Source organism: Xenopus tropicalis, chromosome 4 (assembly GCF_000004195.4).
Source record: "Xenopus tropicalis strain Nigerian chromosome 4, UCB_Xtro_10.0, whole genome shotgun sequence".
Lineage (NCBI taxonomy): Eukaryota > Metazoa > Chordata > Amphibia > Anura > Pipidae > Xenopus > Xenopus tropicalis.
The window spans coordinates 122215677-122239074 of NC_030680.2; the positions used below are offsets into that span (position 1 = coordinate 122215677).

General features: G+C 39.7%; 1 protein-coding gene across 1 annotated transcript; it reads right to left on the minus strand.

Annotated features, from left to right (window-relative positions):
- Positions 1-22070, minus strand: baiap2l2 (BAI1 associated protein 2 like 2). Its single transcript, XM_004913882.4, has 14 exons — positions 21841-22070; positions 21126-21201; positions 15396-15482; positions 11848-11909; positions 10021-10092; positions 9783-9899; positions 9337-9483; positions 9115-9249; positions 6403-6496; positions 6086-6317; positions 5193-5249; positions 4312-4495; positions 2150-2187; positions 1-434 (listed from the first exon to the last, which is right to left on the minus strand). Exons 1-14 carry the CDS (start codon positions 21889-21891, stop codon positions 359-361), a joined length of 1428 nt encoding a protein of 475 aa, XP_004913939.2. The 5' UTR covers positions 21892-22070; the 3' UTR covers positions 1-358.
- Positions 22071-23398: the final 1328 nt, after the last annotated feature.

Consider the following 23398-nt stretch of genomic DNA (forward strand, 5'->3'; position numbering starts at 1 on the left):
TCCATTTTGCACTTTGCTTTATTCAGAGGTACGCTCCAAACAATAGCTTGATTTGAACAGTTACTAACACAGAAAAAGGATTTAATATTTACAAAACACATAATTACAAATAATCAAGTAAATGTATCATCTACCAGTGGTTTATATCTGGTGGAAATATTTCTTATCAGAGGGGTGCCAGCCTGACTACAACATCATCGGAAAGGCAGTATTTACAGAAAGGAAAATTCAGCGTGCAATATGTCTATCCAGCTAGAGCGTTGCACTTCTCTGTTACTTGCAGTGTATGCTGCTGTCTGTAGCGGCAGGTCTCGGGAGATTGCACAAGAGTCACTGTACAGGCCTCAATCTCAGGTCCTCACCGGATAAGAGGAGCAGAGCGATCATTGGTGACAGTAGGGCGCAGTTTAACAGTTGCAAATGGATTTGTTCCCCTGAAAAAATGCAGAAAATAAGAATAAGCTTGGAGAAGGCACTGAGACATAAACACAAATGGGAAGAGTGACAGATGCTTTCCTCTATTTATATTTCTTTCACTGCTTGGTTGCTAGTTTAAAGTGGACCCTAGCAACCAGATAGCTGTTGGAATTAGAGAGTTGCTGAACAAAAAGCTAAATAATTGAAAAACCCCAAATAATAAAAAATGACGAGCAATTGTAACCTGTCTAAAGTTAGCACTCTCTATATCATACTAAAGTTAATTCAAATGTTAACAACCCCTTAATGTTTTGTAGCACAAAATATGGCAGAAACAGCCCCCCATAAACCTGAATGTAAATTGTGTAACAAGCACTTGTGTATGTCAGGTAACATGTTTCTGGGTTACTATCGCCTAACATGCAGTGCCATGAGCACTTGTCAAGTGATTTTTTTTACTCATATCTGGTTTAGGGTGCTTTGGTGCTGTGTTTTGGGGTTACAAAAAGCAGTGCCACTTAAAGAGCATGATGCAGCTTGATGCGATTACCTTTTATCATCCTGCACAAGAAACTGAAACATGGAGGTACAGAGACTGAATTTTGGCCTATGAGTAGGGAGCAGGAACACATAAATTGCACTAGATGAGTCAATATTCATAGTACTTATCTTTAGCAGCAGGCCAGCATGTTTCCCTGGAGTTCAGAGTCTCAGAGATATATCTTTCCTCTGTAGCAGCATGCAGAAATGCTGGGGCCACTGAGACACACTAATGGGGCCACTATGTTATAAAATGCTGGGGCTACAGCCTCATGGAATACTGTGCTCGCTTTTATGTTTATTGGTGGGGCCACTATGTTGTGGCATTCTGCTTACTACTAAAAGGTTATGAAACTGAAATGGTTAAGGTTATGAAATGGTTAGCCATACAACTTATTATCGATACAGCCTACCTTAATCTCAAGCTGGAAAAATTTGCCTTTGTGTAATTCTAGTAACTTTCACAAGGCAAGGTTTATGCCAGCCTATAGCTAATGAGAGTATATTCACTATTTAAATGTAATCTGCCATGTTTGGAGGGACAGCAATAAACTGTATAAAGGGGCCGTCGCATGAAACCACATAGATTCATCTTGTTTTGTGTAATGTTTACTAAAGTAATTATACAGCCCAGAGTTGTTCTTTGTACAATACTGTACTCATACTGTCTTGTGTTAATAGTCACTGCTCTGTAGAACTTTCCTTCCAAAGTTTAGAGCCGCCAGTGGTTTAGTTTTATACCTGAACTTTGCACGGAAGTTGCTCCTAATACCGTCACTTTAATGTTTTGTAGATGTTTAATAAACTGTTGCACAGATAGTTTTATATTTTTTCTGACAGTTGTTTATATTTTTAAGAATTTATTTGTAAAAATAAATGCTGCCACTTAATATGGCATGGAGTTGTATGCTGAAGGTAAAAAAGTTAGGTTGGGGAAGCACGTAATATATCATAAACCATTTATATCTCCAGGACTATAAAGAGAAAATAATGCAACCTGTATTGCATCTAGTTTTTTAAAGTACCATACTAATGATTTATAAAACAGTCTAATCACTAAAACATATGCATGTCTTGCTGGTCAATGTAAATAACCAATAAGCATGTTACACAGTCAGTAGTGCATGAACCCTTTTCATTCTGATTCAGCCCCAAACTCAGCTAACAGTAGCTATAGTAGGAAGACAGTTACCTTGGGAAGAGATCTCCTCTGGGGCCTCCTGTGCTCTTCTGAAAAGGGAAAGGGTACAGATAAGAAATGCACACACAAAATTCACAGCACCAAAATCACTCTTTATAAGCACAGCAAAACCATGTACTGCTCCACTGCAATGAGACACATCAGGCAGGTTTAGTTAAATAAACCTCTTATTGGTTGAGTTATATAATGTGGGAGCTGCATTAGAGATAGCAGAGGCAGGAGTAGGAGGGCAGGAGGCTGCAGGTTTTCTTACTAAAACTACATTTCGACAGTGTTCTGTCCTGTCATTTAAATGTGATAAAGAGGCACACCTCAAAAACTTGCAGATGGCACAATAAGATGGAAGAGAGCTCCCCCTTCACTACAGTGTCCTCTTGTGGTGGTTATCTGTTTACTGGAGGGCTGCTGGTCCCCCTGATTCAGCACTAGGTTATTTATTTATAGGAAGCCAGGGTATGGACACATGGATCATCTTTCTGAAACATGTTGGGGATACAGTGGCCCTATAGATACTATGTCAAAATGTCTCCTGTTCTGCAAAAGGCTGTAGCTGGTACTTCCATTTCTTCCAGTCTCAAAAATCAGGTTAGGATCTCAAATTGTCTACCCAACAAACAGAATTACTAAACCACTAGAGAAGTGGAACTGTGTGTCTATGCACACACTTATTTCTACAAAATGGCACAGCAAATTGACAGGTCTTAGTGGAGGCCCCACCCCCCCAAATTAAACACAGGATAAAAGTGAGAGCTTGCAGGATCTGAAATTGACCAAAACTGAATGTGGTTAAAAATAGCATTAGTACGTAATATTCAACTGATATAGATCCCAAAACATTAGCCAAAATCAGAATCTGATGGTTCAGGTTAATGAACAAATATATTTTATTTATTATGGGATATTAAAAAAGACCCATCTAACTCTGCAGTGGTACTATAGTTCATGCTGCTCTATGTATCTATGAATATTCACACAAACACGCCAACACAGGTACAGGTCACACCCTACAGAGAATATTCCCACACTGTGACACCCTGCCCCTTCCCACCGGCCTATTCCCACCCATGGGCCCATGACAGTGTGGGCTCCCTCTGCAGAGCTTGGCTGTAACATTATTCATCATACGTTTTAACAGTAAGAGCTGTCATCTTGCATCCACCAGAAGGAAGGCTCTGGGGTCATGGAGGTGAGGAGTTTACTAAAGGGGCCCTGCTGAGGAAAGAGACGGGGAAGGTGAGTGTGCGTATGTTCTACTCTGGAAAGACATGTAGTAATGTTTGTGTATTTAGAGATAATCTATGGAAAGAAAGATAAAAGTATTTTAATCATCTCTTTTGAACGTTATAAAGATAATATTTGTATCTACATTCATGGCAAATTGATGGAGTTTATAGCTGGAAGACCATACGTTTTTCTTGTGTACTGCTTTTAAACTATTTGTCTTATGGGCCAAGGATCGATAGAAAGAGACAAAGTAGGAGTTTAGCTGGGTGGAGCTAAGGTAGACTTGGCATAGTTTAAAAGAAGCATCTTCCCTATGGAGCTGTTATTTGCCTGGATACCTGGAATGTGCTTAGGGAGGGCATCTGCGAACCAAACAAAATTTTACCCCTGCTGAGGATGAGACATCACTGATGACTTCTGAGCTGTCGAGCATTTTCTTGCTTGGCCTAGAACCAACCCAGATCTAGCATGTTTTTCTGGGCATGTAAAGGGGCCTTTGAAGAAGCACTGAAAGGAGGTCAACTCTGTGATCCTAGGCTTACACCAGCTTTCTGCTAACTTAAGTGTAATCAGATTTTAGAACAAAATGTTTAATAAGGCAAAGCTCATAGTACCACTGTACCTCCAAATCAATGAAACACTAATTGGCACTCTTGTGACACAAAGTATAACCCATTTTTGTAACCTGCATCAAAACTGACAAATATATATGATGGCTCTACAGGAATTGCAATAGAATATCTAATAAGCATAATGAGCTTGTAACATATCTAATAAGTATTTTAAGTTTCATTATAAACCATAAAATGATTTAAAAACCTCTACCTGTATCTGGTCACATTTGAAGCCGGTCGCTTATAAACAGCAGCCTAATCTTTTCTTGACCTAGAGTTGACAATAGAGTTTTTGTAGGCCAAGAACTTTCTTACCTTTGCTGCATTGCTACTGGCTGGAGGAGGAGGAGGAGGAGCCGCATTTGCTTCACTTCCTCTTCTACTGTTTGGGGTCGAGAATCCCTGTCCCTGGGGCTTAGGTCTATAATCTGGTTCCGGGAAGTTATCAGACCCATCCAGAAGATCCCCGGTACTGTGCGCACTGCGCAAAGGAAAGGACCTGCAGGTTCAGATGGGAAAAACACAGTCTTCATATTCATCAGTGAGACTTACATAATCTGTTTAGATGTAATAATATTACTTATTTTATTCCAAGGTTTATCAAATGAAATACACCGTAACTAGATTGTTTGTCTTTGTGAATGGAAAGTTCTATTTCTGATTTGTATCATGGGGTACAGCTTTCAGTAGTAGAGGTAAAATCTATATCATTTACTTTGTGTAAATATAAAGCATTCACAATTACAGAGGTTTCAGAGACTTTTTAGAACTAAATATATCTCAGATGAAGCTTCAATTGATGATATTAACTATCAAGTATTGACTAGTGACTATTCCTGCCACTAAACCTATTGAGAATCTGTAATATGGCCTTATATTTCCCTGCCAACACTGGCACAATAAGATAAATCACATTTTTTGTTATATATCCAAAGAAGTAAATGTGGAAGTGTGTGAAAGTCCAGCTGGTTGGGTCAAACTAAAGTTACAGTCTGCGGGGGGGGGGGGGGAGTTTTTCTTTAGCATAAAATTACTGTGCTGTCCTCTGGATCTATCTAAAGAAGTAAAAGGTAATTGTCATCTTTGTAATTGACATCTTTGCATTTTATTCTGAATAAGCAAGACAATCTGCAGTTCTACTTTTACTAGCCCTGTTTGACATGAAGGTTTCAACTAAACAAGTTCTGTAGTCTTGCCTGGAGTCTTGGTCTCTGTCCATGGATTTCACATATGCTTCTGGAAACCAGCCATTCCTGGAAAAACAAAAGAATGGGGTATAATATGGGTTGAGTTAACTGCATATGACCAATCAAAATCTATTGGCCACTTTACACTACATATTATGGCAAATGCAGTGCTTGAAAAAAACACGTTTGTTTAAGCACCCAGATGATTTCACACACAGGTATTGCATTTAATGCACTTCAGGGGGTCTTTACAGACTCTATGGGCCCTAGGGTATGCAGAGCAGAAGGTACTGTACAAGGTTTTGCAGGAATATTCTGGTATTAGAGGTATATGCCACTTATATGTATTGGCCCTATTGTAATGCAATTAATATTTGCCATGTGCGTTTTTTTCTTTTAGACTGCGCTCCACATTAGTTATATTGGAAAGAGATGGGGTTTCCAGCATTGCAAGAGGTTAGCTACAGGTGCAAAACCTGGGGAAACACATGCACTATGCAGGTTCTGACCCAAAGAGCCTATGAGTTAATGTGCAGCCAGAGAACACAAAAATCAAGGTGCTTGAACACAAACTCAGGAGCCAACACAGGGGTTGAACAAAGCACTGGTTTGATGTCTTAGCAGAATGTGTATATGTCAGGTAAATCATAGTAAGCAGTTATAGGAATTAGCCAGCACTCTGTACTCTAAGGGCTATAGTTATCATGCTGTGTAAAAAGTGGAGTGAAGCATTACCGGTGATGTTGCACAGGGCAACCAATCATCAATTAGATTCTAACAGTTAGAAAATCAAAGCAGCGCATCTGATTGGCTGCTATGAGCAACATCACCAGTGATGTTTTACTCCACTTTTTACACAGCATGATAAATATACCCCTTAATACGCATCTCTCCATACTCACATAGAAAGGCCTTCCAGTTTCCCATAAAGCCATCCATTTCGGGCTTCTGGAACCAGCACAGTAATAATATCGGCCTTTTTGAATTGCAGCAGTGTGCGGTTTCCTCCTGTGTTGTGGTCCACAATCGCCTGAACCCGCCTGCCTCCTGCGCCAGCTGCAGCTGCTGCAACAGCTGCGACTGCTACTTCTCCAAAAGAGCTTGAGCGGGTGAGCTGTGAGCTGCCTACTGATCCTGGGGAAAATAGGGAAAAAGTCCTAAAAGTACGTGGAAAAGTTATCTCATGTGTAAAGCTCTAAATACAAACAGGGATCCCAACCTGTAGATGGTGTTCTTTGCAGACCTCTCCTACTAGAATCAGATCGTATAGAGGCTCTGCTATCATTCTGCTCTCTCTCCGCAGGTCTTGGTGGCTAAGGGAGACAAAAAAACGAATTAAATCTGTATTATTTGTTTCTGTCCTGCATGTAAATACTAATGGCAAGTTGTGTGGCTTCTCTCCCATTATGTGCAGGCAGGTACATAGAAAACATTAGAAAATTAGAAGAATTCCCAAGTACCTGATACAGGTATTAAACCAGGGCCCCCATGAATAACAGGGCCATCTCCATAGGAGGATTTTCAATAAGGCTTGGGGAGGCTAAGCCTCCCCAAACCTGCTTTGGCACCTTAAAACCTGGCTCCATTTCTGCACTGTCCTGCAAATCTTCTCCGGGTTCTGCAGAAATCAGCTGTGCTCTGATTGGATCTTTCTTCTTGTGGATTCTCCAATCAGAGCACAGCTTTCTTGACAGGCAGTAAAATTGACCAATCAAGGCGCAGATGTAGACAGGGATTGGGAGATTTTGCAAACTGGAGGCAGTGCAAAATTGAAGACAAAAAAAGAAGAATCTGCAGCTGTAAACTTTACCCAAGAAACAACTTTGAACTTTTGCTGCAGTTTTAATCCCACAGGCACTATACACAGGTACTATACACAGGTACTATACTTTATATGTTCTAAAGACTGACCCACTAGCTGAAATTAAATTGTTTTTTGTCACCATCCATAATATCCCTATCCCCTACCCTAACAGATGGAGGGTAAGTTAACTTTTCCCCCTGACAAAGCTCATTGTGCTTTTATATATTTGTTATGGTTTTTTGCACTTTCTATTTTTCTTTTACTTTTGCCATTGTTTTTTTCATTTCTAGTTAGTTACAGTGGAGCCAATGCTGTGTATCAGTGCCAGTGTTATAGTGCCAGGGCCTGAATATATGCCATCAGTACCCACTGCTCCTCATGGCATATAATGTGCTGGTTTTGTATATAAAGACTGCGTCTCACTGCATAAAACGTGCATGGGATGTCAGTACCTGCTGCCTCTCTCTCTATAAAGCTAACTTAAACACATCTAAAGGTGAGGTTCACTTTTAAGTTAACTTGTAGTATGTTATAGAATGGCCTATTCCTAGCAACTTTGCAATTGGTCTTCCTAGTTAATTTTTTATAGTTTTTGAATAATTTGCCTTTCGCTTCTGCCTCTTTACAGCTTTCAAATGAGGGTCACTGACCAAAAAGTATTGCTCTGTGAAGCTACAGTTTTATTTTTCCATGCAAGCTTGTAGATTGTAAGCTCTTTTGGGCAGGGCCCTCTTCACCTCTTGTATCGGTTATTGATTGCTTTATATGTTACTCTGTATGTCCAATGTATGTAACCCACTTATTGTACAGCGCTGCGGAATATGTTGGCGCTTTATAAATAAATGTTAATGTAATGTAAATGCAAGCCCCTTAACTATTCATATTCCTATCTCTTGTTTAAACCACTACCTGGTAAATAAGACCCTAGCAACCAGATAGCTGCTGAAATACCAAATGGAGAGCTGCTGAACAATAAGCTAAATAACCGAAAAAATATTAAAAATAAAAGAGGACCTGTTGCAACTTTTCTCAGAATATCAATGTCTACATCATATTAAAAGTTAATTTAATGGTTAACTACCCCTTGAAGCTAACTGATCACAAACACAAATATATAGAGAACCCCTAACAAAAGTGCACGTATGAATGCTTTTACATCCTAAGCATTTTAGGGTTAAAAAAAAGCACCCCCACCCGCACTTTTGCACAGTATCCCTGGGAGTCAGTGGAACGGCAAGAGGTAGTTGGGAGGTTAATTTTTTACACCAGCAGCGAATCCACTAAGTCTCACATTAGCTGTAGGTCAGTCTGTGTACGGCCCATATTTAGCCTCCCAGAACAAAAAAGTCACCCTCTGCCTATGGCCATCTCATAAGGAAGGAACCCTTCTCCCTAAATAACATCACCACATTTATATTGCAACACATTTTCATGATTTAACTCTCTACGTAAACAGCGCCCCCTAGTTACAAAATTATGGAAGCGGAGAGCAACTTGCTGAGCATTGCCAATAAATTATCTACAGCAATAGCAGTATTGGGGAGCTCAACCCTCTGTTAACTTACCCAAACGGGTATCAGGTGCAAATACTGGAAGAACCTCACCTTGCATGGGGGTCAATATCCAACAGCAAAAAAAATCCAGTAGCACACTGAAGATGTAAATCGTGAAAAAATTGTATTTTATTTGCCCAAGTACATAAAAACAAGCAAAGAGCAACGTTTCGGGACCCTCCGGACCCTTTCTCAAGCTAATTGAGAAAGGGTCCGGAGGGTCCCGAAACGTTGCTCTTTGCTTGTTTTTATGTACTTGGGCAAATAAAATACAATTTTTTCACGATTTACATCTTCAGTGTGCTACTGGATTTTTTTGCTGTTGAATAAATTATCTACAAACCTGGCATTACATTAGCACCTCTAGAAAAATAGGTTGATTTTGGTTGATGACTGCCAAGGGAAAATTTTCTGCTGATGCTTTTATGGCCTACAGTTCTCTGGGTGCCTGTTCATATATTTATATTCATAGGTATTCATATATATTAGCTTACTATCAGAATAAGTGTTCCCGTATTTGTTTCATAGCACATAGTATCATCACATACAGAAACACATATCTACGTTTCCTTACCAGGGGCACCGAGTCCCTTGAGGTAGAAGCCGGTCTGCTGGGTGCATAGTTCTGAGGCCCTGATGCAGTCTGTGATCTGCTGGCATCAATTTGTTCCTTCCATGGAGGTACTCTGGCCTGTAGCAAACCCTGTGCCTGAACATAAAGGCTCAGTTACATTAGGTAACAACTTGAATGTTGTACTGACAAGACAGAATATTGGTACCATCTGTTGGCACTCACCCGGCTGTGATACTGCAGGAAGGAGCTGCACAGCAGCCAGTGTTTCTCTGCAAGGAACCGATACCTGCGCTTTTCCTCCAGCTCTGCGGCCCGCTGACTCTCCTTCACAAATGCCAGCATATCATTGTGCAGCATATTAACATTTTCCTAAACAAAAGGGCAGAAGGCAGATTTAGGAGGATCTGGATCTTATAATGTCAAACTGGGATTTCAGGGTAGGGTGGAAGTGTTGGTGGCAAGCAATATGTTTCAGGTAAAACTGCTAATAAAGGGATAAGGAACTGAGAGTAATGAGAGGACAAGGAACCAGTGCTAAGAAAGAACAGGCAATTTACAAATTGGCACATTTTTACAGCTCCATATTCAGTTCTTTGCCAATATCTCATCCAGGTGGCCAGCCAGGTAGTCTAGGGTGCCCAGCCAACCTGGCTTGGCACTGCTCTCACCTTCATTTCCCGTAGGTTACGGTCTCTTTGTCGCTCCATCTTCCAGGCCTCTGACATACACTTTTCTAGATTTGCTGATCGGTGACGATATTCTATCTCATAGCGGTTCTGACTGTCCTGTTGGAGAGAGTTTAATCAGCTTTAATATCCAAGCTTGGCATAGCTATATCTAGATATGAAGCCGGGAAGGAGAGAAACATAAGGTATTAGGGAGATAAAGCAGAAATATGATTCTCACAGTTATAAACTGCATGTCCAGCTTGGTGTTCTTGTCCATTTGTTGCACTATGTCGCCATGCAGAGTCTGAAACTAAATACAATACAATAAATAAGAGACTTGGATATAGTTATCTTATTGGAATGTCATCTACACTGCTGAACTGGTACATTATATTGAACTAAAAATATAGTAATTATTTTGCTCTTATAAATTTTATAAATGGACTAGTTATTAGCCACCCCTGCATCGTTTCTCTTCGTAATAGGGGAAGATTTCTGGCATAATGTAAGAATTATTTGGAAAGTTAATGAAGGTGATACCATGCCCTATAGGTGGTTAAAGTGAGAAACTCATTAGTACACGACTGTCAGGTGGTACCCCCCTAGTGGTTAGAACAGGGACAGGAGCAGCCATTGTTTTCTCTTGGACCCCTATTTGGAAGCATGTCCTGAGCTTGTGGTAGAAGACCCAAGTGAAGAAAGATGCCTCAGTGGAAGTCGGGCATCGGGATATTATGAAAAAGGACTAACTAGAGCCTAAACCTTGCCATACATGCACCGATATTATCAAATGAAACATGGTTTTGTACGATATTCGACCAGTGGTCGCAGGAAAGATCGTAATTGTAAAATGTATTGCTACCTTAAGTGTAGTTAGGAAGCAATCTGAAGCTTCAGCATGGGTGTCCGCTGGAAATTTTCCAGGGTGGGGCCAAAGACATCAGTCAAAAGAAACCAGTTTTCTGGGATATTAGCCTGTACACAATAACTAGGTGATAATGTAATGCCAGGTCTGAGAGCAGATTTGTAGGAAAATCATGGCAATACCCAGCAAGTGCTCAAAGTTTAGAAGCTGTTTACGTAGAGTGTGTAAATAATATCAATGTGTGATGTAATAAGTAGTATAACTGGGGAAAATACCGTTAAATCCTTATGCCCCAGCCCTGTTTTTTATTGAGGCCCATAAGCATAAATACATTTTGCATAAAAAAAAGTCCTACTAAGGCTAAAAATGAACTAAACACTCAAAAAAGTTTTTAAAGGTTTAACATCCAAAATACCATTAGCAAACAGATACACACGTGGCACTACTTAAACTTAAATAAGTCCAAAATGTCCACTATATGTGAGAGAGAATGTAGAAGAACAGGCAGCCACTTTATATATATATAATAATTAGAGATATAATTCACTGGGGGTGGGGCACATAACAGTTTGGCACGCCTGGTGAATTAGACTTTCCTGGTCCTTTAATAAATGGTTCAAATTGAGATACTTATTTGGATAGTTTATCAGCAGGACAGAGAAAAACAGAGAAAGAACCGCCAGTCACGGGGGAGACTTTATGGGAAGTGATATATATACAGTATATATTTACACAATAAAACCCCTGCCAGAGAGGAGCTCAGACTGGGATTTGGTTGGCACCCTCGTGGACACCTATGAGCTCCAGTGAGGAATAGAAAGGTTTAGTGGTGTAGAACCCCTTGGAAATCTCCCATGGAAAGCACTGGTGTGTTGTGGCTGAAACCCAAGGGCAGGTATCATAAATGACCGTAACTGAGAAGTTCTGCGTGTGATACCGAAGTGACTGATTCTACTGTTGCACCTCTTTTGATTCTGTTCCAGCTAATAAATTGTTAACTAGTTGGTTAAAAACCACTGCACCCATTACTGTGTGAGTGAAGCCACATGACACGGCCTCTGATATACAGCGAGGGCCTGGCCTCAGTGGAAGTGTTTAGTGTAACCCTTGTTCCGCCAGCAAAGCCAGGAGGCTTACTAATGCTCTTTTGTTTTTTACACAACTTGTTTAAATGTGCTCGTCCCTTCAAAGTACACTTACCACAATATTCAGCCCAGCACTCGCAGTTCTACAGTGTTCAGCCATCTGGATGAGCAGTTGACCTGCGGGGACCAGAAAACTTGTCTTTTATTAAGTGGCTGCCTACATAACATTACATGCCCCATGTCCCCTTGGGCTTGTTACGCCATCTCTCAACACTTAAACAAATAACTAAATACACTACTTCACTGCTAAACTATACGAATAACAACCACATAATATGTTTCAAGCATTAAAAGTTCTCCTTTAATGTACCCAGAATCCTCACTTCATTTAGGGTAATGAAATCTAAACAGAAAGCAAATAAAATGTAGGTGTTTCAGTCTCTATAGAAACCCAGTGGTATCAGCACAGACTAATCAGGACTTTACTTGGAGCTTATCGGCCAAGGAACCTATTTCCCTTTCACTCTCGCAATAAAATGTACCTTTCTCCAGCCTCCCCTTGTCACCTTCCCATTAATCTTCTCATCTGAGTATCACAGGGACTTTTTTCCCAGTTACATCATGAATTATGTATTGTACTGGTTATATGTATGTTTAGTCTGCTACTCTTTAACCATTAGTGAACTGGCAACATTTAAAGAATCAGATTAACTGCTCAAAAGCCGAAGACTGGTAGTTTGTCTAGAATTGAACACAATCAAAACTATAATTAACAAAAGATGAATAATTACATTTTTAATGTTGAAGAGAGCACATGATTTCTGTAAAAGCTTCTGAATCCTGGAGTACATCATATACTACATCTAGCAAAAATAGCACTGTCAAAGTGATAATAGAATCTACCTTTAAATGAAAACATTTATACATGCAATTGTCTAGTCTTTTATCTAAGAGAAATCTATTAGTGGCAGTTTCCCTTTAAGGCATATTTCCAAATTGGTGAGTTAGCCCCTTATTGGATCTCAGTGTGATGTATATGCAGGGGGTGCAACCTTAAGGCCAAGCAGGGTGAGATATGTAAAAAATGTTATTGACTTTCTCAGATATCATTACATCTATAGCAGATAAACACAAGGAATTCTGGGAACTAATTCCAAAGAGCTCCAAGAAAATCCTATAGATTAAAGCTCACCCACTGGGTTTTAAAGCAGAAGCCAGGATAATAGCTGATCAGATTCCCAACTACAGACCGGTTTCACCCTTCTTGGGGCTCATCAGTGTAGTGTAGGGTTTTCTGATCAGCTTAGGTAGAGCCAGGAGTGGGGATAAATCATCTGATCAGCTATTATCCTGGCTTCTGCTTTAAAAAACCCAGTGAGAGAGCATTAGCGTATAGGAGAAACGCATGTAAATAAGATTTTCTTGGAGCTCTTTAGAATTTTTGCCAGAATTCTTTGTGCTTATTTGCATATGTTTGAGGCGGTCTCCTCAACACTTTTGATTTATCTGTGCATCTATAGCAGAGTAATTATTATGGGATAAGGAGGCCCAGCCAAATACAGGGCCACACAAGGATACCTGAAATCAAAAAGAAACAATGCAAAGAAGCATGTCCTTCCCAAGTCAACACTTCCCTGATACTAATGAGGAATGTTGAACAGGGCTAAGCAACAATATAACAGTGTATTTCTGCCCTAGCTCAAAGCAGTCAAATCTATAACTGTCTTTGCAGCAATATAAATAGAAGTCTTACGTAGTTAATCACCATTTCCCAGTAATATATCAGAAACTAAAACTAGCATTTAATGAGTGCTGCATTCTCATTATATCACCTGGTCTGAACCTCTTAATCATATTGTGATGCACTCTCAATTACAAGACATCATTCACAGCATAGCTGGTTCATGGTTTACTTACTCAAACCTGACACAGTTGGATACGCATCCAAATGTTAGCTATAGCAGATTGTACTCCACATCCCTCCCTATCATTGCATCAGGTCAACAGGGCTAATGGTATTTGGTAACGGAAGGAAAGATAAGGCCAATGTAAGAACAAACTTAGTGAGAAGATCAAGCCGGTGGGAGGCAGCATTGATTATCATACATTTGAGACATAAATACATGGAGCAAGTGTGGGGAACTGGAATACTGATGTGCCAGTCAGTGGCGCTTTATCTTAATATTTAATCACAATTGATATGGTCCATAATGTGACTGTGCCTCTCCTGTACAATACTTAAGCAAAATTATAGGAAAACTGTTCAGCTTAATGGTATTCCTGTTGCAATGCCCTGGGGATAATACATGCACAAAAAGTGTGCGCTATTTGGCTGTTCAGCAGCCCCACTTGCAGCCATGACTGGAGTAGGGGCAGAAATGGGCTGCTTGTACTAATGAAAGCTTGAGCTTGCAGCAGCCTGACTCCACCTATTCTGAAGAGTCACACCTACAACATGTCAACATTGAATCCATTATAACAAGCAATAGATAACTTCTCTTATCAGCCTTTAATCAGATTACAGCTGTAAGTTTCTCCTGACTGATTATATCTTCATTTTAACTTCCCCTTTTGTCTGTTTGTATTGGGTTGCAGGCCAATGGTTAATCTTCACATAGGAAGTGATTTTTAATAAAAATCATAAACCTTGTCTCAGTGTGAGCTCGAGATAAACATTCTCAAACTCTGAAAGAACAGATTTCATTGCATATTATAGCACCTACTGTGTTCCAGAGCACACATGCTCTTTGTATATTCTGTATATAGTACAATGTACCAGACATGCATTCTCCACCATAACCAAGTAAGGCCATGTTCCAAATCCCTAAATTATTAGAGACTGTAAAAAATTACAGTACAGGTATAGGACCTGTTATCCAGAATGCTCGCGACCAAGGGTATTAAGGATAAGGGGTCTTTCTGTAATTTGGATCTCCATACCCTAATTCTACTAAAAAATCAATAAAACATTAATTAAACCCAACAGGATTGTTTTGCATCCAATAAGGATTATTTATATCTTAGTTAGGATCAATTACAAGGTGCTGTTTTACTATTACAGAGAAAAAAGGAAACTAGTTTTAAAATTCTGAATTATTTGATTAATAATGGAGTCTATGGGAGACAGGCTTTCCGTAATTCAGAGCTTTCTGGATGACGGATTTCCGGATAAGGGATCCCATACCTGTACAATGTTCCAGACAAGCATTCTCCACCATTACCAAGTAAGGCCATGTTCCAAATCCCTAAAGTTTATTAGTGACTTAGCTAGAAAATTACAGTACAATGTTCCAGACATGCATTTTCTACCATATTCAAGTAAGGCCATATCCAGAATCCTAAAGTCAATTAGTGACCTTGATAGAACATTCTGTAAATGAAATCTCTGCCAGCACAGTGTCCAGATATTGCAGACATTCAATCTGTGTGTATTTTTTTAGCTACAAATATCACTAGTCACTCTAAAAACAACAAAAGCTGTATATAAACCACACTGAATTTCACAAAGCAACATTACTTTAACAGCATGATAAGCCACGTCAAAACATGCACATTAATATGGCTGTGTAATTATTTTATATATGATGAACATCAGTTGTGTTAATAGTTGAATCTTTGCCCTTACACCAACTCTTATGGTCCCAGCCTTCTATCCATACTCACCAAGCCCCTGACAGGTGACGTTCTGCAGCGCCTGTTCTCCGATCTTCTTAATTGCATTGTAATAGGTTTCTGCAACTTCTGATAGTGCTGGCGATAGAAAGAAAATATTAATCCTCTACTCATTCGCCTTGTCTTGTCCATTCTTTTTGTTTGCACATCTTACTGCTTGCTTAGCTTTATGTACAGTACTATGTAGGGATGACAAGAAAATAAATAATGGTTTAAAGCTGTGGCTTACCCTTATATACCATATATCTCTGATGTCAGTTATTCGGGCTGGGATACACAGGCGAGCAGAAAAGGAGCAGGGGGTAGAAGTTTCCACAGCCATGTGTGTAAAAGCACAAAATCAATGTTGATCTGGGCCCTACTAGTTTTTAACATTTAACAGTAGAAAATACAATTATACAAAAGAACAAAACTCCTTGTGTTTGAGCAATCTGAGGTTCTGGATATTTTAGAAAACTGACAATTGGTATTTGTGTCAGCAGCACAGTAATATGCTTGTAGGCAGGGTCCCCCTTGGTCCTTTCTATATCCTCAAGTACTTGTTTTTACCTACCCTTATATATATTGTACAGTAACCTGCTGGGATCTGCACAGTATTGGCATAATTATAATAATATGACCCAAATATTACTAAACTGGGTAAGGCAATGGCAAGGTCAATAGAGAGCCAAAACCAACCAAAAGCAATGGAAGTTTGCCTCAGCTTTTTAGACATTTTACCATGCTAGTGTACAGAAACAAATGTGGGCAAAGGATTACCATCAAATATCTATAAAGTGCCATGTTTTTCTTGGTTTTTCTTAGTTATTGTTACTGCCATTCAGTGATGTTAAAGGGGTTGTTCACCTTTAAATTACTTTTTTAGTATTATGTAGAGAATGCTATTCTGAGACAATTTGCAGTTGGTCGTCATTTGTTATTATTTGCAGTTTTTGAATTATTTGGTTCAATTTGTTTAGCAGCTGTCTGGTTGCTAGGGTCTAATTTAACCTAACAACCATGCAGTGGTTGAAAGAGAGAGAGGAATATGAATAGAGGAGGGTTTGAATAGAAAGATAAGTTCAAAAAGTAGCATTAACAATAAAATTGTAGCCTCACAGAGCAATAGTTTTTGGCTGCTGGGGTCAGTGACCCCCATTTGAAAGCTGAAAAGGGATGAGCAAAGCAAGTACTTCAAATACTATAAAAATAAAGAGCAGTTGTAAAATTGCTAAGAATAGGTCATTTTATAACATACTAAAGGTAAACCACCCCTTTAATGCCTTCTTCCTCTAACTGTCAGCTGTTAGGTATAGGTATTTATTATTTTCTTTGTTCGGTCGTAAGAAACAACTTCAGTGATACCTAATATCATCTAATATCCCGGAGCATATAGGCGCATGGAGATTGTAGCAGCCCGTAGCATACAAGCAACTCTTGTATGTCTATGTGACTGCCAAGGTGTGTCAGTGTACTTGTGGCTATCAGTGGACTCTGACCCCTTCCTATGAAAAAGCTGAATGCATATCTAGTCTGCTAATAATATATTATTATATTGTATAATCATAGTTCAGTGGTTAGCTGGTAGAAGCCTCAGTTACAATTGACTGATTATTCCAATTTACTGTAGAAGGGGCACAAAACTTCCGGCAGAGGAAATGTTTAGCACAAGGCAACACCTATGTCGGACTTATACTTATACTTATACTGATAATTTATCAGTATACAATGAATAAGCAAACCAGTGTGTTATTCCTGTTGCAGCTGTGCCTGTGCATTGCCATTGCTGGATGATTTAAAGTGGTTAACCTTAGTATGTTATAGAATGTCCTATTCCTAGCTATTCCTATTTATAATTTTTCATTATGTGCCTTCCTTCTCTGCCTCTTTGCAGTTTTCAAATAGGGGTCACTAACCCCCCACCAAAAACTATTGCTTTATGAGGCTACAGTTTTATTGCTATTGTTACGTTTGTTTCTTATCTTTCTGTTCGAGCCTCTCCTATTGATATTCCCATCTCTTGTTCAAACCTCTGCTGGGTTGTTAGGGTAATTAGGACCCTAGCAACCATTTCCCATTGCTGTGGAAATATCAAACAGGAGAGCTGAAGAACAAAAAGCTAAATAACTGAAAAATCACAAAATAAAAAAATCAAGAGTTATTGCAAATGATCTTAGAATTTCAATCTCTACATCATACTTTAAGATAATTTAAACGTGAACAACCTCTTTAAGATGGCTATGCCCATTGGTAGCCAGGGCGTAACCACTGCCAGCTTCTGGTTAGGATATTATGACTGTCTATGAAGGTTATAAGAAGTAGAGAAGGCTGTAGCTATAGACACTGAGAAAAATGGCCTCTTATACAAGACTAAAACTGCCAGCTGACAGGCTGGGGTGGGGGGGCTAGGGGACAAAGCAGAAATTATTTAACAGCCGTCTCTTAACATTTTGGTAATAGGCAGATACAAAGGGATATTTTTATGCTTCAAAGTACATACGGTTTTCTTTTAAAGAAGAGTTCTAGGAAATTAGCGTAACAGTGTACTGGTGCTGTTCTTGCCAAGAAGTACAGTATGGATTTGAGAATTATTATCCATGTTCCTTTGGATATACACTGGCCCAGTGCTGGCCCCCATGCTGACCCTCATAGAGTGTAGGGTACAATAATTTCCCAGCATGCTGTGTCCTGGCACTTTCTACTCTTTGTTTCATGCTGGACAAGTATGGTTCAGCGGCCTTGGCTTGTATAAGCAGTAGAGAGAAGGCACTGAGTGTGAAGAAGGGTTCTATAGTTGATACACATTCCCCCCAGGACAGGAGCCTTTTGCTTCAACACAAACCTTTTAGTTATAGGGCATTTCGCACAACTTGTATTTACAGGGAGCTCAAGGTGCCCTGCATTAATCATTTTATTGTTGGCCATGGAAATGTGCAGTCCAATAGAATAAACAAGAACCTGGAAAGAATCTATAGCGAATGCCACCCCATTACTGTAACCTATAATTTAAAGGCTAAACAACTAAGAGGCTATGTACACCGTTCCCCAATAGTAAATGAACACCAGGGTTTCCCCCACAGTAAACACAGAGCACTACAAAAACTAAATATATGCAAACAGTGGCCCTCCAACTTCCTCAGCTATCCATTTCCTTCCTGTATTGTTCTACCACCACTCTAAAACCAGCCTCTGTCTCAGTGAGACGAAAATAGCTCTGAATGAATTACAAAAGAAATGGAAATGTAGTTATCGCATGTCTCTCAGCAATAAAGGAAAGATGAGAGGTTGAGGGAAGAAACAATAACAGGGGATAACTGGAGTCACCGGGGCAGAAATGGGAGAGCAGAGGGAGATCGACGAAAGAGGCCATGAATGCAGGAGGAAGAAGAGATCAGACGATATAATTAGGATAAAAGGTGGAAAGGTAATTGTAGTTATGACATCATGCGCTCAGGTCCAAGTCGGAATTACTTTGTTTTAAAGGGGCAGCAACACTGTATTTCATATGATCCCCTGGACTTTCTCTCTCTCTTCTGCTTAAAGAGACTTTTCTACTACAGCCCAAAGTCTATTATGCAAAGAGCCTGGCATCTTCCCTTGGCAACCTGGTACTGGGAATGAGCAATATAAGGCCTGAGGTCATGGTAAGCGCTGCCAGTAGCAAATACCCAGCACATTCAGAAAATTAAACACAAAAATTAACATTAAAAGCATTCAAACTGGTCCAACATGCTGCTGGAAATAAAAGCTATTAGGGAAGAACAAAATGGTTAAAAATGGCTCTAAAGTCCAAGGACAAACAACATTGTCTCTGTGGAACCTTATTATTTATATAACGAGCTACTTTGGCCTGTGTCCTTTCAGCGGTTGTGGTATTGCAACTCACAGCACCCATAGCCAACCAAGCGATAGTGTAAGTAAATCTTACCGGGCCCCACAGCACATATTTTACTAAGTTAATAATTTCTACCAATATGTATTGAAATTGCTACTTAATTATGGCCTTACTGAGCCCTCTACACTCCTGCCCCCCCACCCCCGCTTGCCCTTGTAATTACACCCCTGCAACCAAGCTTGTCTCCAGCAACATGTGAATATTTGTTTGGGTACCACTGATTTCACTCATTCTCTGGCATCAGTCTTGATGTGTCAGTTGGATAACTAAACTGCATTTGATTCTTTATATTGATTCTGTATCAGTTTATAATATGAAAAACCTTTTTATAGGCAGATTGTTTGCATGGAAATCAATTCAGTGTCCATTTGATACAGCAGATTGTGATTCCTTTTGTGAGTGGTCAGACTAGGCCAAGGTTGTGGCACTGGGAATAATTCCAACACTACCACTTAGATCACAGAGTATGCATAAGGGATGCACATGGCATAGAAAAACATTGGGGTTACGTGCTCAATGCATGGTGGTCCATCTATGAGATGGGTAGAAACCAATGATGCCAGAGCCCTGATTCTTATCTTTATATTTGTAGCAATTCTGATTGGATGAATGTCAGATCTCCCTGATTTAGAATTGTAATGTAATATGCAAAATACTGCTACTCTGTGTAACTGACAGAACATTTGGGGGTGTAGTTATTAACATTGGGTCAAACATCACTGGTGATGTTGCCTATAGCAACCAATCAGCAATTAGATTTGAACAGTCACCTACAAGTTAGAAAACAAAAGCAAAGATCTGATTGGTTATGTTGCACCCATTTTACAACTGTTCTCTCTCCATAGATTGTGATACAACTGTTCAAGGAATCAGCTACTTTTGCATAGGGACAAAGTGATACTTGGGTTATATCCCATTCCTTTGATATTAGGCAAAAAGGGAAAACTGGTAAAAGATAGTTTTGCCCAGTTATTGAATGGAGCAGTTTTTCATACACATCAGATTGTCATGTCTTTCTTTTAAGCATTATAAGATTTATACTATGCCCTCTGCCTGTTTTCTTTTTTTGAAGAGAGAGGGGAATTATTCTATAGAAAATTGGGGAGGGGGGAATACAGTTTGGAAGAAACATTAGGACAAAAACAAACAAAAAATCCAACTTTAACATTTCAATTGTGATGGGATAATTTATAGGCTAAAGCTCATTAACTGGCATCTAAAGAACATCCAGGGTTAACTGTAGACCAGGAAGGGTTTTCTGATCAGCACATACAGAGCCAGGGAAGAGGATTCACATGGAAAGTATTTTGAGTCTGGGGAGCCTCTGCACATGTAGCCAAAACAGAGGAAATCCTGGCATTGCAATATGGACCTAGACACAGATTCTCTCTACTGAGTCTTGTGAAGTATTCGCTTTGTAAATTTAGTCTAAAACTTGGTTAGCAGCTTGGACATCCCTCCGCTTTACACTGTTGCTATATTCCCAGCCCAGCCCATATGGATTGTCTGGGGTTGTTTCTTCTCAAATCCCAATGTTGCTGATAAGTCTAATGATTATGGTAAATATGCCCCTGTTTGTAAATGAAGGACATTCCAGCCAATCCCTGACTTTTTGAAACTATTTTTATCTAGGACAAAATACTTCTGCCATTGCCTTTACACTTATTTACATCAAGCTGGAATATTTGAATAATAAAGGCAATAATCTATATAACAATCTATATAACAACAACTATATAACAAACAATCTATATAACAATACATACAGCAATGAGGAAATTAAATGTATAGACATGACACACCATGAACCCATTACCTGGGGTTCATGACACTTCAGAAAAACTTACCATTTAAAGCCCGTAAGTAATTGTTACCGAGATAGACTAAGTTCTCCAATGCTGGGTTAAACTGACCTAGAATTTTCTGCAAGACAAGAAAAAGATGGCACCATCACATAACAGAAAATAGAGAGAGCAAGAGGAATAACACAGAGAAGGGATTGCAAGGTATAAATAATGGAGGAGTAAAAGAGTGCAGTTATGAGATAAGAGATAAGATGACCAGGGACCAAGCATGAACCCCTTATTTGTTCTGTTTTCATCAATTTTAGTTCTGTGTCGGGTCCATGATGCACACTCCACTTGCAGTTTGAACTTTAGTTTCTCCCTATTGTTTATATACAGTATGTCGCCTCTCACATATATTTTTGAGTCATAGCTTTTCTAGCATTTTCATATCATATTCTATTCATCTGTATTTACTCAAGCCCTGCGTATGGTTTTATGTTTTATAAAGTACATTGCCACCCAATACTTTGGAGGCTATAATCCAGGCAACAAAACTTGGGAAAGTTTCAAATATATTTAACTTACAGATATCCCACAGGACTAGAAAATGTAGCTGCAGTTATTAGGCTCATCTCCAAATGTGCAAAGTAAGACACACATAAAAAATCTCTACTATGGGTCTACAGAAGTCTGGTGCAGTGAGTAAAGGCCAATATATTTCTATATTCAGCATCAGGGGTCGTCATGTACCTCAACAAGAGCTGTAATTCCTTACCTTATAGGTCCCAATGGTGGATGCATAAATCGAATCCATTTCCCGAGACATGGCTGCACTCCTTAAGCCGGCAAGATGAGGGAATCCTGCCAGTGGAGTTTGGACGTTGATCAGAATGAGTTGGAGAGAGGAGAGGTTTAATAATTCACCAGGCACAATGATACCTGATCATGCAGGTAACAAGACACCCTGGAACTTAATAAGTGCTGTGTTGAAGAGCCTACCTTCTTTATTATCTAGGAATAGCTGACACAGACAAGCCACCTGTCCCTCCCAAAGCAGGAAGATGTGAACAGGACTAATGACCTAATCTGTCTGCACCTCCCATAAAAAAATGCAGCAGAAAAAAAGTGTGGGTTAGAAGCAGAAGAATTAGTTTAACATGAGACCAAAAAAACCCAGATGTGTCCAGTGGTCATACAAATATAACTGCTTTGTTATCTAATACCAGAATTACAACAGAATTGAACGACCCTTGGTACCATCTGTTGGGTCCTGCATACAAGCAAAACTAAATGTAAGGAAACCTATTAATAGGCCTACCTTAAACATTGTAGTTCATAGGCGCTTAGTCACAAAAACAATGAGCATGCAGCATTATAAAAGCCCACCCAGGGCAGGAACATTGGGAAAATTCTAAGGTACCATAGGGTAAGAACCCACGGAGCGAGTAAGTCGCCCGCGATAGATCACTGCTATCATGGGCGAGTAACTGCTCCAAATAGGCATTCCACCGGCAACAATAGTGGTCGCAGGTTGAAAGCCCATCACTTCTGTAGTCCGAAGTCGTGTGAAGTTTTGTCCTGCAGGCAACTTTGCGCAACTTTGGAAAACAAAGCCTGGTGACTTCTAATGTTGCTGGTGGAAAGCCGTTTCGCAGTGGTTACTCTCCTGTGATAGCAGAGATCTATCGTGGGTGACTAACTAGCTCTGTGGGTTCTTACCCTAAGGGCTATAAGCAATTCAGTACACTTTGTTTCAAGTGGCTGGAAGAGATAGGGATATAGATAGAGGGAGATAGGATTATGAGAGATAGCGATAGTGGGAAAGGGAGTATTAGTAATGACCTAGACACTATTTCCATAGGTAGCCTTGAACATTGTTATTGTTGTCCTTTGTTTGGATAATGCCAACTTAGTTACTGAGCATTTTACAGACATTGTTCATTGCCTATGTTAGTCCCTCCCCCAGTGGACCTTACAATCTAAGATCCTGTCATATGGCTTGTAGGTTAACAATTTTTTCTTGCAGCACTAGGGTTTGGATTTAAATTCCAGCCTGGCCATTATCTGCGAGGCATTTGTATGCATCTCCTGTGTTTGCTAGGGTTTCCTCCAGGTACTTTGGTTTCTTCCCACTGACCAAGAACATACAGGGACAGTAAATAGGCTTCTAATGAAAGTGAATCTAATATGTAATGCAATGATGCCTTGTTGTATATCAGGGGTCCCCAACCTTTCTTACTCGTGAGCCACAGTCAAATGTAAAAAGACTTGGAGAGCAACACAAGCACCATAAAAGTTCATGGAGGTGCCAAATAAGGGCTAAGATTGGCTAT